General features: G+C 39.1%; 1 protein-coding gene across 1 annotated transcript in view; it reads right to left on the reverse strand.

Annotated features, from left to right (window-relative positions):
* The window catches only part of LOC121908360 (voltage-dependent T-type calcium channel subunit alpha-1I-like), a 222922-nt gene that overhangs the window by 96410 nt on the left and 111149 nt on the right, over positions 1-15363 (reverse strand). The window contains exons 7-8 of the mRNA XM_042428302.1: positions 5055-5397; positions 4084-4176 (exon numbers count right to left, since the gene is read on the reverse strand). Coding sequence (XP_042284236.1) covers positions 4084-4176; positions 5055-5397 — 436 coding nt within the window. The remainder of the gene's footprint in view (positions 1-4083; positions 4177-5054; positions 5398-15363) is intronic.

The following is a 15363-nucleotide window of genomic DNA, read 5'->3' on the forward strand; positions in this document are numbered from 1 at the left end:
CTCCGTCTTTATCTCCGTCTCCTCTCACCTTTTTCATCTGTCTCTCCATCTGTCGCTCTCTCTCTCTCTCTCGTATCACTCACTCTTCATCCTTCTCTACCTCTCTCTCAATTCAATTCAATTTACTTACTCTGCATGAATGTAACATGAGAGAAATTGTCAAGGCATCTCAATACAACCTGAACCTCTCTCTCTCCTTCCTCTCTCTCTCTCTCTCTCTTTATCTCTGTCACTCGCGTCCCTCCATCTCTCCATGCTCAGTGTCGTGCAGCATTAAAGAAAACATAATTAAAAGTCTCCTCATCTGTCTGCCAGTGAGATGAGGACGAGCCGGGGATGTGAAGAGAACTTCTAACATTCAAATAGTAACACTTAAATCACTTTCCTCTACTAAGCCTGTTTGTGAGACAGGCCTTGAAACACGCTGTAACAAAGCCGACAAGAGCCTGGCTGTCAAATCTCGACTCTGTGGGGAAAAAAGACACAGCAACTGCTGGGAGTAAAATCTGCTTATTCTGCTTCTATAGCAGACTAAATGTTTTAAGTCTAATGAATGACAATATGCTTATCTTGAGATATATTAAACAATGGGGATTTACTTCCTCATTTACAGTTGGTATTGTAATGCTTCAGGCAAGTCTGCTTTACTAGACACTCAGTGGAGACATTTTTTTTTTAGTTTAAGGTCTAGCAATTAAGTTGATTTTGATCCTGTGTCTAGAAAATGGTTTAAACTGTTTGTTTAATTGGTGAAAGACTTTACGCACACCATAGAGGCAAGCATCTACTGTACGAATATGTGACTTATAGTACCATTGCAACCCTGTCTCCTATAAATTAAGTTTATATACTACTAAATTGATTTCCCAGTTACATTGCATAGCTTTTGGAATGAATGAGCTGCATTTATGTACTACACTGAAGTTGTAGGGAATTGGTCGGGGTGGATGGCGGGCGTACAAAGTGAAAGATCTTGGAACCAGAGTCCAACGTGAGGTTCGGTTAAGGCGTCAAAAACACTTTGGTTAAGGTTAGTGAAAGACTGTGGTTTTGGTTAAATGTTAATAAACACATTATGTCTTGTGTTTTAAGTCCCTGTGGACTTTTTCTGTATTAAACCAAGACATGATATTTCCACGGTCTTAAAAATGCCCTACAGACATGTTTTAAGACATATGAAACACTCTGCTTTGAATAACTATTTGTGTCTGATGTGTTTTTTCCCATTAAAAATGTTCAATTACATGGTTAGAAATTCATAAAATGAAAATCCCACATCCCTCTAGTGTCAAACTCTGCACATACATCATTCTACACAATGAGGGTCAAACATTAAAGTGAAGTAACAATAAGAAAAACACATTTTATGGACGGTAAGTGGAGGGGGACTTGCTGCTAGTGCCTAAACATAATCAAGCAGATATGGTGCTGCAAGATCAGATATTCTGCTGGGTAAAAAAAAAAAAAAGTTTAGTATGAACATTTTTGCAACTTACCAAACATCTTAATTAACAACATTTCCTCATTATGTTGATAGATAATGTAATTCAACCAGCATTACATTTCTTTTTTTTCTGCAAAACATATTTGCTGTTGCAATTTAGCCATAAACTTAATTTCTAGCAGACAGTTTTAACATTCTCATTAGTTCCCTGAACTGGACTTATAAAGTACTGGTAGTGACGACATTTACTGGGTAACTGATGCATCTAAATTATTCTAATGGCAGACGTGTAGTGGTGCACATACGCAGGTATATAGTGTATACTCACCTCTGGGCAGGTTGATTTACTGTATACCTGCCTCAAAGTAACCACAGACATGTATCAGTGTCCAGAATACCCACCTATCAAATCACCACTATAATTACTATTGCATTCATTAAGTCTAATGACTGTAATAGTAAGTTATGGGAGCAAGTTATTGCAACAAGTTCTTTGCTGATCCCCTGACTTTTCATCTACTTTTGACAGCTTGATTCACATCTGCCAAATAGTTTTAATTGATTTCAGTAGCTTAATATGATAGAGGTATGCTAACAATTCCCAGAAACATCGGAGAAGCAGCATTAGTGACTAAGCACCACAGATTCTCCTATTTAATATTCATAATGTATCATTTAAAAAACTGCCCTTGTTTATGAAATCTGCTTTATACTGCTGTCCTCGCCTTGCCTTAAAACTAAAGTAAATTCATTCTTAAAGGTGGGAAAGGCAGGACGACATGCTGTGTGGACATACTGATAAACCCGATGCTATGATCAGTGTGTCTGCTCCAACAACATGAACCCAGAGGACACGCTGAGAGATTCTCTAATTAATAACATTGCATTTAAGATCAAAGCGGGAGACCGACATGCGGTCGCCTCCTCTCTCTCCCGTCCTCCGATTCTCTCTTTGATTTCACGCCGACACTCCGGTCCATCATCACATCTCCTGGCTTCTTCCATCTATCCTTCAATGCGGCGTCCATCACTTCCCCCACTCTCTCATCACATCTTCCCCTCTTCATCATATCTCTTTCTTAAATTCACTCACCATCCACTTTCCCACTTTCCACCATTCTTCTATTTTCTCTCCCATTTCATCGTCTTCCTTCCATTTCTTACTATCCACCAACAGTTACTCCCATCCTCTCTCCATCATTCCTCACATCAAAAAGCAACCATTATAACACGAATCATCTGCAGCGAGGCAATTTTAGGGGCTTGATGTACTGTAGATAGATAACGCCCCACGGCAAATGTGGAAAAGAGCGTGGGAATGTGTTCTTTTATGTGTGTCTGTTTGTCAATAAATTTGGATGCGCGTGTTTCCGCGTGAATGATTATAATGAGTCGAGCGACAGATACATGACTGATGATCAGAATACAGCTCGGCGAGACACTGGGGGAAGGAAAGGGAAAGAAAGAGGAGATGAAATGATGGCAAGAGGGGGATGGATGGCAGGAGGTGGTAGAGATAAAAAGGAAAGTGGGGAAGAAAGGAGGTTATGGATGAGAGTGAGACAGAAGATGAAGAAAAGAGGGATGGAGAGAAGTGTTAGCGGAGAGTCAAGAATTGATAGATGACGGGACAGAGGTAAGAAATGTAGAGTGACAGGGAGCGGAGAGTGACAGATTTATGGAGGTGGAAGGCTGTAGAGAGTAATAGAAGAAGAAATGGAAGGAAACAAAGTGTGTGTTGGTGAGATGAGAAAAGAGAAGAAGAAGAGAGGCAGAGCTTCTGTTTGAATCTGAAGTCAGGCAATTAAAAGTGTAATAAAAAGACAAGACAGCCCCTGGGTTAGGGAAATAACCGGGACTGGCAGTCACACCGCATTATGATAACACACACATACACATACTCTCTGACAGGCTGAAAAAAAGAATCATATTGAGGTGAACATGCATCGGTGCTCACACATAACAACTTACACACACACACGGAAGCTAATGGATTGGAATTAAAATGTGTTTTATCGGAACAAAAGGGGGGATTCTTCGGGGATTTCAGCTCAGCTTTCACTGTGACACTGACAGTCTTGTGTGTGTGTGTGTGTGTGTGTTTGTGGATGTGTGTGTGTGTGTGTGTTTGTGGATGTGTGTGTGTGTGTGGGTATGCAGTACAGAGAAGGAGAGAGCGACAGTGTTTCATTTCAGTCGTCTGTAGCTTGGCAACAAAAGCAGGGAATCTAAAAGTATGTAGAGCTGCAGAAATTATGACTTTATTGCATGTGTGTGTGTATTACCGAGTGTGTACTTTTTTTTTGTTTTATTAGAGTTTAGTGTTACTATTTTTCAACATTAAGTGGGCTTGTATTATAGTGATGTGATCTAATGATATTGATGTTCTGAAGATTAATAATTCCAAGCAAGTTTTAATTAAAGTAAAGAACTAACAAAATAAGTTTAAGTTTTGATTTTACATACAGCATGAAGAGCTTTATCTGATCCAGTGCAACAGAGTTATTTGCACTGAATATCTGTTTGATAATTGTATTCTACCTGTCAAATGTTGATAACGTTAAATATATAAATACCATGATATTAATGTCAACCGTTGCTCAGCATTATGCGCACATTTTCATGTACGTGTGACTTACAATAATCAGTAGGATGAAGTAGATGAAGTTGTAGAAGGAATGAGCGTCCATCACATAGTACATGATCTCCACCCAGCCCTCCAGAGTGATCACCTACAGTGAAGAAAACAGGTGACAAAAAGACAATAAAAATGAGGGCAGACATAAAACCATCAACATACAGTCAAATATGAAACTTTCATATAACTTTAACACTTACGGGAGCACTTAAAACTTTCTTTGTTTTTGGGCCATTTTTTTCAGATTCATGTATAATTATGCCGACATGGAACAAAAACTGACACAATAGCCTGCATACTTCAAAACAATGTAAAGCTCACTCCCAAAAAGTGTCTGTATTTGTGTGACTGGCACTTAAGTATCTATCTGATCTGTATTCATAACAACTTTCAAAGCTGTTTTGATATGTAAGACACAATGTCATGAACATTCCATGAATATTCCTATTCCTATTATATCCCATATTTTGGTTGCTACAGGTGAAAAAGTTGCTGGGTATATTGCAAGGTTCTCATTCCATGGAGCTTTATGGAAAGGAACATGTAACATCTTGAGCCTACTTGCAACATTAAAACAACTAATGATTATCAATTAATCTGCAGAATGTTTTCTCGATTTAGTCGATGAAATGTTAATAAATAGTGAAAAAATGGCATTAACAATTTTTCAGAGCCCATGATGATGTCTTCAATTTGCTTGTTTTGTCTGACTAACAGTCCAAAACTAAGTTAAGTTATTAAATTTACAGTCAAATATGACAAAGAAAAACAGCAAATTGTAACATTTGAGAAGCTGGAATCAAAGAGCATTTGGCATTTTTGCTTGAAAAATGGCTGAAATGATTAATTGAATATCAAAATAGTTGCTGGTTAATTTTCTTTTGATTGACTATTTGAATGATCGTCTAATTGTTGTAGCTCTAATTGAAACCCAAATTTCTACACTCACGGCCCTTGCACCAAAATTCCCACCTGGAAGATGACGATCCAGGCATAGGCGATGTTGTCAAAGTTGATGGCTCCTTTGTGGGGGTTGCTGTACCCGGTATGACACCTGGTGTAGTACTGGTTCCAGTTGACACACAGGCCCGCTATGCTGACACTTCCATTGGCCAGAGGCTCGGGGCTCAGGCCCAGCGACTGTCGGTACAGGGCGTCGTCTTTGTCCAGGCAGCAGGTCCTACCTCCTTCGCGGCGGACCGGGACGTCGTTGCAGGACATGATGCCGTTGTCGACTGGCAGGGAGCAGATGAAGGGTCGCTCGTCATCCTCATCAGCCATGTAGTAGGGCCGAGGCAGACTGATCCCTGTAGTGCTGGTGGAGGTGTGGAGAGAAAAAGTGGTGAGTAAAATTCTACTGTAAAAACTAAAGAGCATTTGTGTAGATTAAACATCATACAAAAAGAAGAAAGTAAGAAGATGGTTAAAGGACAGGTTCACAGTTTTTCAAGTCTGTGTTTAAACAACAGTCAGGTGTCAAAATGAACACTTAAACAGATTTTGCTCGCTGTAATCATTTCACCCGCTTATACAAGCCATAAAAAGATCCCTTCCTAATGCACTTACAATGTAAGTGATAGGGGACAACATCCACAGGCTTTGTTTGTTTTGAAATTTTGAGATGAGGCTTCATCTGTCTGAGTTAATCAAATAAAGTGGATATCTTCCACTAAAAAAAAAAGAAGAGAGCGATCTCTCTTTGTGTCTTGATTAGCAGTGTTGTTGAGTTGCAGTGGAAGTATAGTAACAAAAGTAGAGAGTTTGGTACTAAAAAGACTGTGACATTGAAAGATACTGAATTGATTTGACTAATTAGGACGGCTGAAGCCTCATATTAGCTTCAAATAAACTTTTTAATACATTTTTTTGCACAGAAAGAGGCTTGTGGATTTTGTCCCCCATCACTTACATTGAAAGATCATTAGTAAGAGATCTCTTAATAGCCAGTGTGAACAGGAGGAATGATTACAGCAAGAAAAACCCTGCGTCAATGTGCATTTGGGCACTTGACTATTGTTTTAGAAAAGCTTTTAAAAATTGTGAACCTATCCTTTAACTGACCTCAACAAAGACAACCCTGACCTGTCTAATAACACAAGGAGAACATTTATACTGCCCAAACCATTTAACACACATGAGGGCTGAACAAAATACACTACCTAAATTAATCATGAATAAACATGTGTCAGTGTTCATTTGGACACCTGGATGTTGTTTTAGGACAGACTTGAAAAATCGTGAATCTATTTTTTAAACAATTATATAAACCATCACATTAAAGAAGAAGAATTATATAAAAGCAAGGACCAAATAGTTTAGAGATTCTAAAAAAAAGTGTAAGTTCATAAAGTTGGTAGCAATTAAAGCATATAAATATCATTCTGACCTGCTTTTTGCTGTTTGAATTTGAAAATCTAGACACTTACTTGTTTTTTCTAGTTTTACACACTGATTCATATATATAAAGTTGCGCTACAATGCAACTTGTGGTGTAAATTATGACTCTGCTTGATGAGTAATCAATAAAATCTGAAAATCAGTTTCAAGCCTGACTAGTGTAGAGATCCCAGAACTGAAGTGATGTCAATTGGTCTTTTTTTTGCTGATGCATTTAAAGGATTCTTGAGACATAAAAAAAAAAGGTAACTGCAAACATAAGAGAAAAAGTTATTTTCTCTCCAGTTATATCAGCATCATCTACCTCCACAATAACACGGAGGTATGTAAAGACATGCCAACAAAGAACAATGCACGTGTTCATACATGCTAGCATCTTATGGGGATTTTACACGGAGCTAAACTGCTTGTCCTTCATGGCTATTTCTAACATTTGTGTGGTGTGAGATTGGAGCTGAAAGCAGAAAATATAATGATCACAGACACAGAGACGAATGGATGAAAGAGCGGAGAGAAAGATGGAGAGAGAGAGAGAGAGAGAGAGAGACATAGACAGACAGACAGAGAGAGATAATTATGTTTGTGATGGTAAAATTGAAGGAAAATGACACCAGAGATAGACAGAGTGGGAGAGGTAGGGTGGTAGTGATGGAGAGATGTAGATCCATGTTGGGCACTGACACACCGAGCAGATAGTCGGCTGTCGGGAGCTGTTGTTGAGCTCATCATTGACCATATCCTGTGGTAGTGAGTCTGCCATTGTTGGCTGTATTTGGCAGCCCTCTGATTGACTATACTGAATAAATGGCAGATGTAGTGATTTATCTTTGGGGTACAAATGCAAACTAATGATAAGTTTATTCCCTTTCACACACATGCAACTGTTGTACATATGCGCACCAGTTTTTGAAAGGTATGTAAATGCAACCTCTAGTGTTTGATGAGTCAGGAATAGGAATGGGCCAAAAACAAAACACTCCAGGAATGATGTAAGGAAGAATAATACTGAGGGAATATCATATTAAAGTGTCAAATGCCAAAAAGGGTATAGAACACCAAAGTACAATGCCATTAAAATAATTAAAGAAATAAGGGGAGAGAGTCAGGAGGGGGGCAATGAGGGAAGTGGAGGAAGTTAGTGTATACAAAGGGAAGGCAGGGATGAAGCAAGACAAGAAAACAAAGAATAAGAGATAAAGATAAGGAAAAAAATCCAAAAATCAATACCTTAGAGAGGAAAGGCAAGACAGGGTGAGGAAAAGTAAAAAAAAAACGTGTGAGACAAAAAAAAAAAGGTGCTTGAGAATGTGCTGCCATTACAATAAGAGCATGGTAGGGGCAAAAGACAGCAGAACAGCAAAGCTCTGTGTGATCTCAGTTTAATCCAGGAGTGGGCGGCTATTTAAAGGGCAGAACAGAGAAAGAGATGCGGATGAATGCAGATGTTGGTTAGCAATTGTATCTGACCTGGTATTTGAGAAGGCTTGATGGAAGCAGCATTGTGAGCACTACCCCTGTTTCTCACTTTAGTCTATGTCTTTGTCAGGCTCTTTGTATCCTTCTCACTGACTCTGTCTCTCTGTATTGTGCTGTACTGAATAGAAGCTATTATCAAGCTCAGTGACCTGAGGAGATATGAAGCCTTTTTTACATCAGTTAAGTTTATGGTGTAGCTCCGGATTTTATTTATCCCTTTCATATCTTTTTTTTTTACATCATATTCGTTGATTCTGGCCGAAATCTCTTCAGTTGCATCATGACAGAATTACATTGGCTCATAGGGCCGATCGTAATCAAAATGCACCACTGGCATGGCTTGAGTTCCAAGAAAAATATTTGATATTAATATAACTGAAATTGGTCTCTGATAATGTTTTGGTTAGTAGCTCCATTATTATCCTTTAATAATTTGAACTCCACTAATCAATATATTATCATTAAGCAAAATGATTACATGAAATGTAAAAGGGGTCACTGGGATTGAAAACACGCTACTGTATGGTTCAGTCTTTCCATTCTGATCAGCTGTGTTTTCAGCAGGAGCAAGCAGCTGTTTTCAGTTAAAAAAAAACACCTGCCCAGCCTCAAATCTAGCAGCTAAAGAGCAGTTAAAGATGTTTTTCTCTGGAGTTGATAAAGACTATACCTGAACTAAAACAAGAGTAAATATGGACTTAAATGTGGTAGGTAGCTACGCTCAAAATACTGTAGGCCTAAATGTTAACGTGGCTCTGTGTCTGCAAATGTGTAAATAGTCAAATGTTTGCATGTGTTAAAATCCAGAGCTTTTACAATGAACAAAAACAGATTCAGTGACAAACAACCTAGCTTCAGTAGAGCATTTAATGTAGACTAAACAACAGGTATGAAGCAAAATGATTCAAGGATTGGAACTGGAAACCTCTCCAAACTATCACCATGAATTCTTTTATTTCCTGAATTTAACAGTTATATCCACCCAGCCTTTTTGTCATGATAGCCTACTGTTTTCATCTGCTTTAAGTGCTGATGTCTGGTTGTGTTTTTACATTAATTGCGCGGTTTGTGAGAAAACATTGATTTTTGTACTAACACTTTTGATTTGTTTGTCAGTTCTTTATTCCTGATGGTGCAATTAAGGGAGAAGGAACCTAGCCAGTTTCTCTCCCGGTGAAGCAAAGCTGGCTAGATACAGCAAAGACAAGGCCAAAAAAACCAGAAGGAAACTTTTAACTTTGGTAACTGAGTTTGTATTGATTTGATGTATTGGGGAGCTGAGAGTACCATGGGAAGATGCAGTAGAAACTGTCTGTGAGAAGAAAAAGAGTATGAGGCAGAGCAATGTGATTGGAAACATGGTTGGCTAGAGGTTTTGCTCCTGCTGAACTTGGAGGGTGCAGCCCAAACCAGGCAGTGAAAACATGGCTATGAGTAAGAAGAAAGGTGAGTGACTGGGGCAAAGACAGGTAAGTGCAGAATCTTCAAACTGTTAGCTATGTTATAAGCAGAAGAGTATGCTGTTTTGCCTGCAAGGAGGAAGTAGCTTGGGAAGGTGTTTTGGTATTTTGGCAACATGCGGCTTAGCTTGTTAGCTTGTTGTTAGTAGCTAGCATGGAGTTAGCTGATGGTGTTAGCTGGTGATATAGGTTGAAATGCATGCTTTTTTGCTTGCTATGGGGAGGTAGCTGGAGAAGATTGTTTGGTTTGTTTGGTGGCTCAAGCAGCATGAGTTAATATAACATGTTAACTGGCATGCTGTTATGCTGGTGATGTTACAGAAAGTGTATTTCCGTTGCTTTGTTGCTTGCTGTGGTGAAGTAGCTGAGGAGGTACGTTTGTTGTTTGATGGATAAAGCAGCTTGCTGCCAGTGAAGGCAACATGCTAGGTAGCTTAACATGTTGTTAATTTTTCCCAGTGGCCACTCACGGTATTGCAGTGAAAAATCCCCCTGCGGCCCACAAGGCATTTTCCCCATGGACCACCATTGTAAAAGAGACATCTGTAAAACTGCTGACAGGGCACCTCGAACTGCAAACAAGGTCAATTATGACTCTTTCTATTATGAATTTTTGATCTATGGAGGTTTTATATTTGTAAAACTTTCCTCGAGCTGAGAAAAGTGATTTAAAAATCTGTGATGTCATCACAATGTAAAGTCTATGGGTCGAGCGGGAACTCATGGGTGGGGACAGCGGGGGAAACACTACTGCACATATTCAGTGGGCCGCACAACATGGAAGCAAACCCGGAGGCTAGAAACTTTTTTTGAGTGTATGCACCAGCCGAGCAATTCTTATGGACTGAATGGGAGCCATTTTTAGTCCCGTATCCAGATTTTATAATACATCCATGGGTACGATAGGTCAAGGGACATAAGTCATGCATAGAAAAGTTTATCATACCAGAGAGGTTGCTAATTTTCGCTATTGGTCAGGCTATTGGAACTAGATAAAACTGATGGTTGCTGGACAACTGAGCAGGCCATGGCATTCAGATTCAGAACTGCCTATTACGCCATTTGGACCAGCCATTGTAGCTCAGCCTAAGCATATACTGTTGGACATGAGGCCTGATTAAGCTGCATAGTATCTGCTCTTTACTTGGGCGAGGGTAGGTTTCAAAGACAGTTCAACCATGCAATAGCTTAGAGAAATTTCTGATATTACTAGTGGCTATTTACCAGACCACTGGAGCCAGATAAGCAGGTGTAACTACTGAACAGCTGAAGTATTTAGTGGGCAATCACACTCAACTTAAACTGCCTATCAAGCCAGTGTAGAACAGTTCATCAATGACACAGCATATTTTGTGAGTGCATATCACTTATTTTATGACTCCTGCTACATATTTTTGAGATTTTCTACTGCGTCACATGAATTTTTACATTTACATCATAATTATCTATTTGGCAGATGCCTTTTCTCCAGTGGAAGCAAAACTGTTACTTTCTGGAAGAAAATTATAATGAATCCTTGGTGGAAATATTCATCAATCATCCTCACTTGGCAGCCCACATAAAAACTTATATACAAATAATTTTCAAACTGAATGCAGTGGATATTATTTACTTTTCATAAGCAGAAATTTAGATGGTTGAGAAAGTAAAAGTTAAAAAAAAAACTAATTTGCTTTTTCATAATCCTCAACTACCACCCAGTGTGACGGATGCCAGGTGGGGGGTATCAGAGACTACAAGTGACTGTATCATAGTTATGATAAACACTTTCAAATTATATTCATTTTCTTAAGTGGCAGCTTGTACATGTGATGTGATATGAACCTGGCATCACTAATTTTAAGTATCTCTATTCATTTCTTTCTTCCTGTCATTCCTACCTGCTCAGCAGTCTAGTTACAAAGACTGTGTATGTGTATGTCAGGGTGAAAGAGACTGTATGAGTGTATGTGTCTACATGAATTAACCTGTTCACCATGATATGATTTCCTGTGGTCTCCTGTGACTTCTGCTGTTTATATTCTCATCTTGTTGCTAACCAGGGGCCTGGGAAAAGCCGGTAAACGTCAGAAAAACATGACCCTTTCCTCTACTTCTCACACCCCTTACACACATGTCCCCACTTCCCTGCATGACAGAGCCGACATCCAGCGAGAGCAGGTATCACAGCCTAGCTCATTATCTGATTGGACATCGACTGTGTGTCCTTGTATACTGAGGTGATTATGTTTGCCACCAGACGGTGTCAGACAGACAGCAGTCATTTCACACCTGAGGAGACATTGGATGCATGACAGCAGAGGCACAGGCCATAGATCTGTGTTTTGTTTTATACCTACCGCTCTTGTTCCAGGAACACTCTGATTTACAACCATCAAACATGGTTTGCATCAGCTTTGTGACAAAAGATCTGCTTGTGTGCATGTTTTACCAACATTGGACAGCATTACTGAAATTAACTCAGGTGGGTCAGGACATCCCATGATTACATCCCCTCTCCATCTCATCTCTGAATAGGTTACCATGGTGATGGCCTACCCCAAAGCCTCTCATCAGATCATTATTTTCTCTCCGGACTTGGCGATGCAACCCGTCGTCCAGCCCACTCCTCCGTGCAGCCAAACTGGCCTAATCAAACGCTTGGATGCAGATTTGGTCTCCCCCGGTTCTCGCTCACGACTGACAGAATCCCAGTTAGTGTCACAGTGGTATTAGCTGTACTCTTAATCATAGAGATATTTAATAGCAAGCTAAACCTGTTAAGCCTCCTAGTTCTGACTTATTTTTTTCTTTTGCTCTTACCAGGGAGGTCAGAATTCATTAAAGATCACCTCTAGACATGTTTTAAGATGCATATAAAATACTCTACTACTAATAATTTGTGTCTAATATGGTTTTTCCACAACAAAGTTAAATTATTTTTAAATTATTATTATTAGCTAATCCTTAAAATGACATCTACTCTTTCTCTCTCATTCAAAACTCAAGAATCTATAAATGGACATAAGACGTCTCCTACTTCACTGAAAATCCATTGTACGTGTATGTGCACTCGAGGCTTCAAGTTTCCACAACACATTTGTGTAAGCTGAATATTGGACCAGGATTGGCTTCCAGGCTATTTGTGATGTCACAAATCATGCTCGTAAACCCACCCCTAAAACCTGATTTTCACTGAGTACAGAGGAACTTTCTACTTTCAGCAGATGAATGTGAAAATAGCCCTTGAGAGTCAAACTCTGCATTCATCATTCTGTACAGTGAAACTCAAACATTCAATTCTATGAGCAAAAAGAAAAATATATTATATATTGAGTGAAGGGGGACTGTAATGAATGGTGATTTGGGTGATTGAAAACTATCACACAGATATTCACAGAAATCACCCAGCTGTCTCATATACAACTAAATAGATAAAAAAACAAATTAATTCTTGGAATCTCAGGTGTGAACATAAACACTCAAACTTGTTTTTCAACTCTCTCTTGTCTAATTTCATGTCATCTCATCAGTTATTACCTGAGGAGACTGCGGTGTGTTGAATAAGGCGTGAGAATGTCATCAAAGTCAACTGAATGAAATGAGCTAAACAGGTAACACGTTATTTTACCATTGAGACACTGTTTAATTAGTGCACTTCCAATCAATTAATTTAAATGAATTTCTAGTGTAACCTAGCAAAGCTTTTTTTTTTTTAAAACAAATCCACGATTCACTAAATATGGAAAATGAAACTTCCAATAACAAATTAATGACTAATGAATATGCACTTGGATTTAAATGAAGCACTTCTGGATATTTCACTGGAAATAAACAACCCAACACAAGTCAAATATCAGTCTAAGAACGTTGTCTCAGTTTTCCTGTACAATTAGTGCCAAATTACATAGTTCTTTCCAGGGAACTTCATGAAAAATTAAAATGTTATCCCCAAAGATAGACATGAGACATTGTTTATTGTTTATTTCATTGGATCCCCATTAGCTTCTGCCAAGAATGGATTCCAAAAGGTCCAACAGATAAAACAAAGTAAGTGATCCTAATACAACACGACAGCTCTGCTCTCTAGCTGCTTGAGCTAACGTTATCTTCACAGTCTGAACCCAAGAGGTACAGATTCAAAGTGTTTAAGGTGATTTAAAACATCAGTATAATTTAATTAGAAATTTAGTGGGGGAATTTCAGCCACTGTCTGACTGTTAACTATCCACCAGCTGTCTGAATATTATGAGATACAGTAGATCTTTTGGTCTCTATTGGTCTCTTTGAAGAACATAAAGGTCTTGCAAAGTGACTATGGTGAGGCCAAGCAGCAACCTCTGGGACTGAAAAAGGAAGCCAATGCGGAAGTGCCGAAAACTGCAGTTCCTTGAATGGCCACTTGAGGGTGGCTCCAAAAGCGAGTCATTCCCCATAGATCCCCATGTTAAAATGCCCAACTTTACAGCAGAAATAAACATGTTTACAGCCTGGTACAAAAAACTGTTATAGCTAATTTCCCCTTTCATGACAACTGACTTGTTTAAGTTTTATTAAGCCGTAAAGTTATGCATAATGAAGGACATGGCTGCTTTGAGTGACAGGTCCGCCAGCCGCTAGGTGGCTTGTTTCAGCCATTCAGCCCGCCTCTTTGCCCATTTTTGATTGGCTGGGAGTTAGGCAGCATCACGCACTGCCAAGATGGCGACGGCCGGAGCGGCTCACTTTGAGCTTCAAAACCGCTCTTCAGAAACCAACGGGTGACGTCACGGTAACTACGTCCATATTTTTATACATTCTATGGCTGAGTCTATTGGTGAGAATGTCACCAAAACCAGTAGTGTGAAATCACTAAAAGATGCACAGTTTTATGGGTAGAAGTTAAAGGATGCTGTCATCTGAGTGACAGCTGTTGCTTCTGCTACTGTGAAAAGGTACACAAATAGATACAGCAAACAGTCTAACACACAGAAACACACAAACAAGAGTGTGATCCCTGCACTATTGAAGAACAAAAGCAGAGTGTATTGGTACAGCCAGCCTACATCAACAACTGAGCATTTGCGCTCTGATTTTGAAATGACATGACAGGAGAGTAAATTGAATTTCTGACACTTTCTCTAAAATAAACAGCCCAAAGCCACTGAAATACAGAAAATGTGTCTTAGAAATATCATGCAATACCATCGCAACAATAATGCTTCCACACATGCAACAAAATAAAATTTCAGCCCTCAAGAAAGGGAAGCTGAAAAGATGAAAAGATGTGGACAAATAAAAAAGTGAAGCACATCCACTTGTCAAACTGTAAAGGTTAGAAGTAGCAGGAAGATAGAGAATACAGCACACCTGGCTCACATCATTAGCATCCTAAAGCTCAGACCTTTTTCCAAAACCCCAGATATCCTTCTGGGGGGCATTCAATGAAGTGTGTGGATCAGTGGGGGAGATTTTTGAGTGAGTGTGTGCATGCATAAATGTGCAAGTGTGTGTTTTAGGAAAGTGTATGAACAGGGGCATATTGTGTGCACAGTTTCTTTGCTCATCCATGTATGCCAACGAGGAGATGATACATAGTAACAGTAAGGCCAATCGAGGACAGCAGTGGAAACAAAAAAGTCGTATCCTTTGAAAAACACAGAACAACAGGCCAGTTTTCTCTTTTCAAATGTGAAAACAGGGGCAGATTCAGTGAAACTAATCAAGAATATTTTTTGTACAGCACAGCTTGGGATCCAGGCCCCCGTAGAGAGACCCCTAAAACTCATAACTGCAGCTTCAGGGAATGTCAAACTGCAGGAGTCGTTTGAAAGAAAAGTAACATAAACAAACAAACAAAAAAGTAGAATATCATCCACATAAATGAGTTCTGTTCCAAAATGAAATGCACCTTACTAAAACGGGCTGGTTGCACAAGCAAAAGTTTTGAAGCAGTTGTGACAATAAATAAATATAAACAAGATAATAAT

This window comes from Thunnus maccoyii, chromosome 2, assembly GCF_910596095.1.
Source record: "Thunnus maccoyii chromosome 2, fThuMac1.1, whole genome shotgun sequence".
Taxonomy (NCBI): domain Eukaryota; kingdom Metazoa; phylum Chordata; class Actinopteri; order Scombriformes; family Scombridae; genus Thunnus; species Thunnus maccoyii.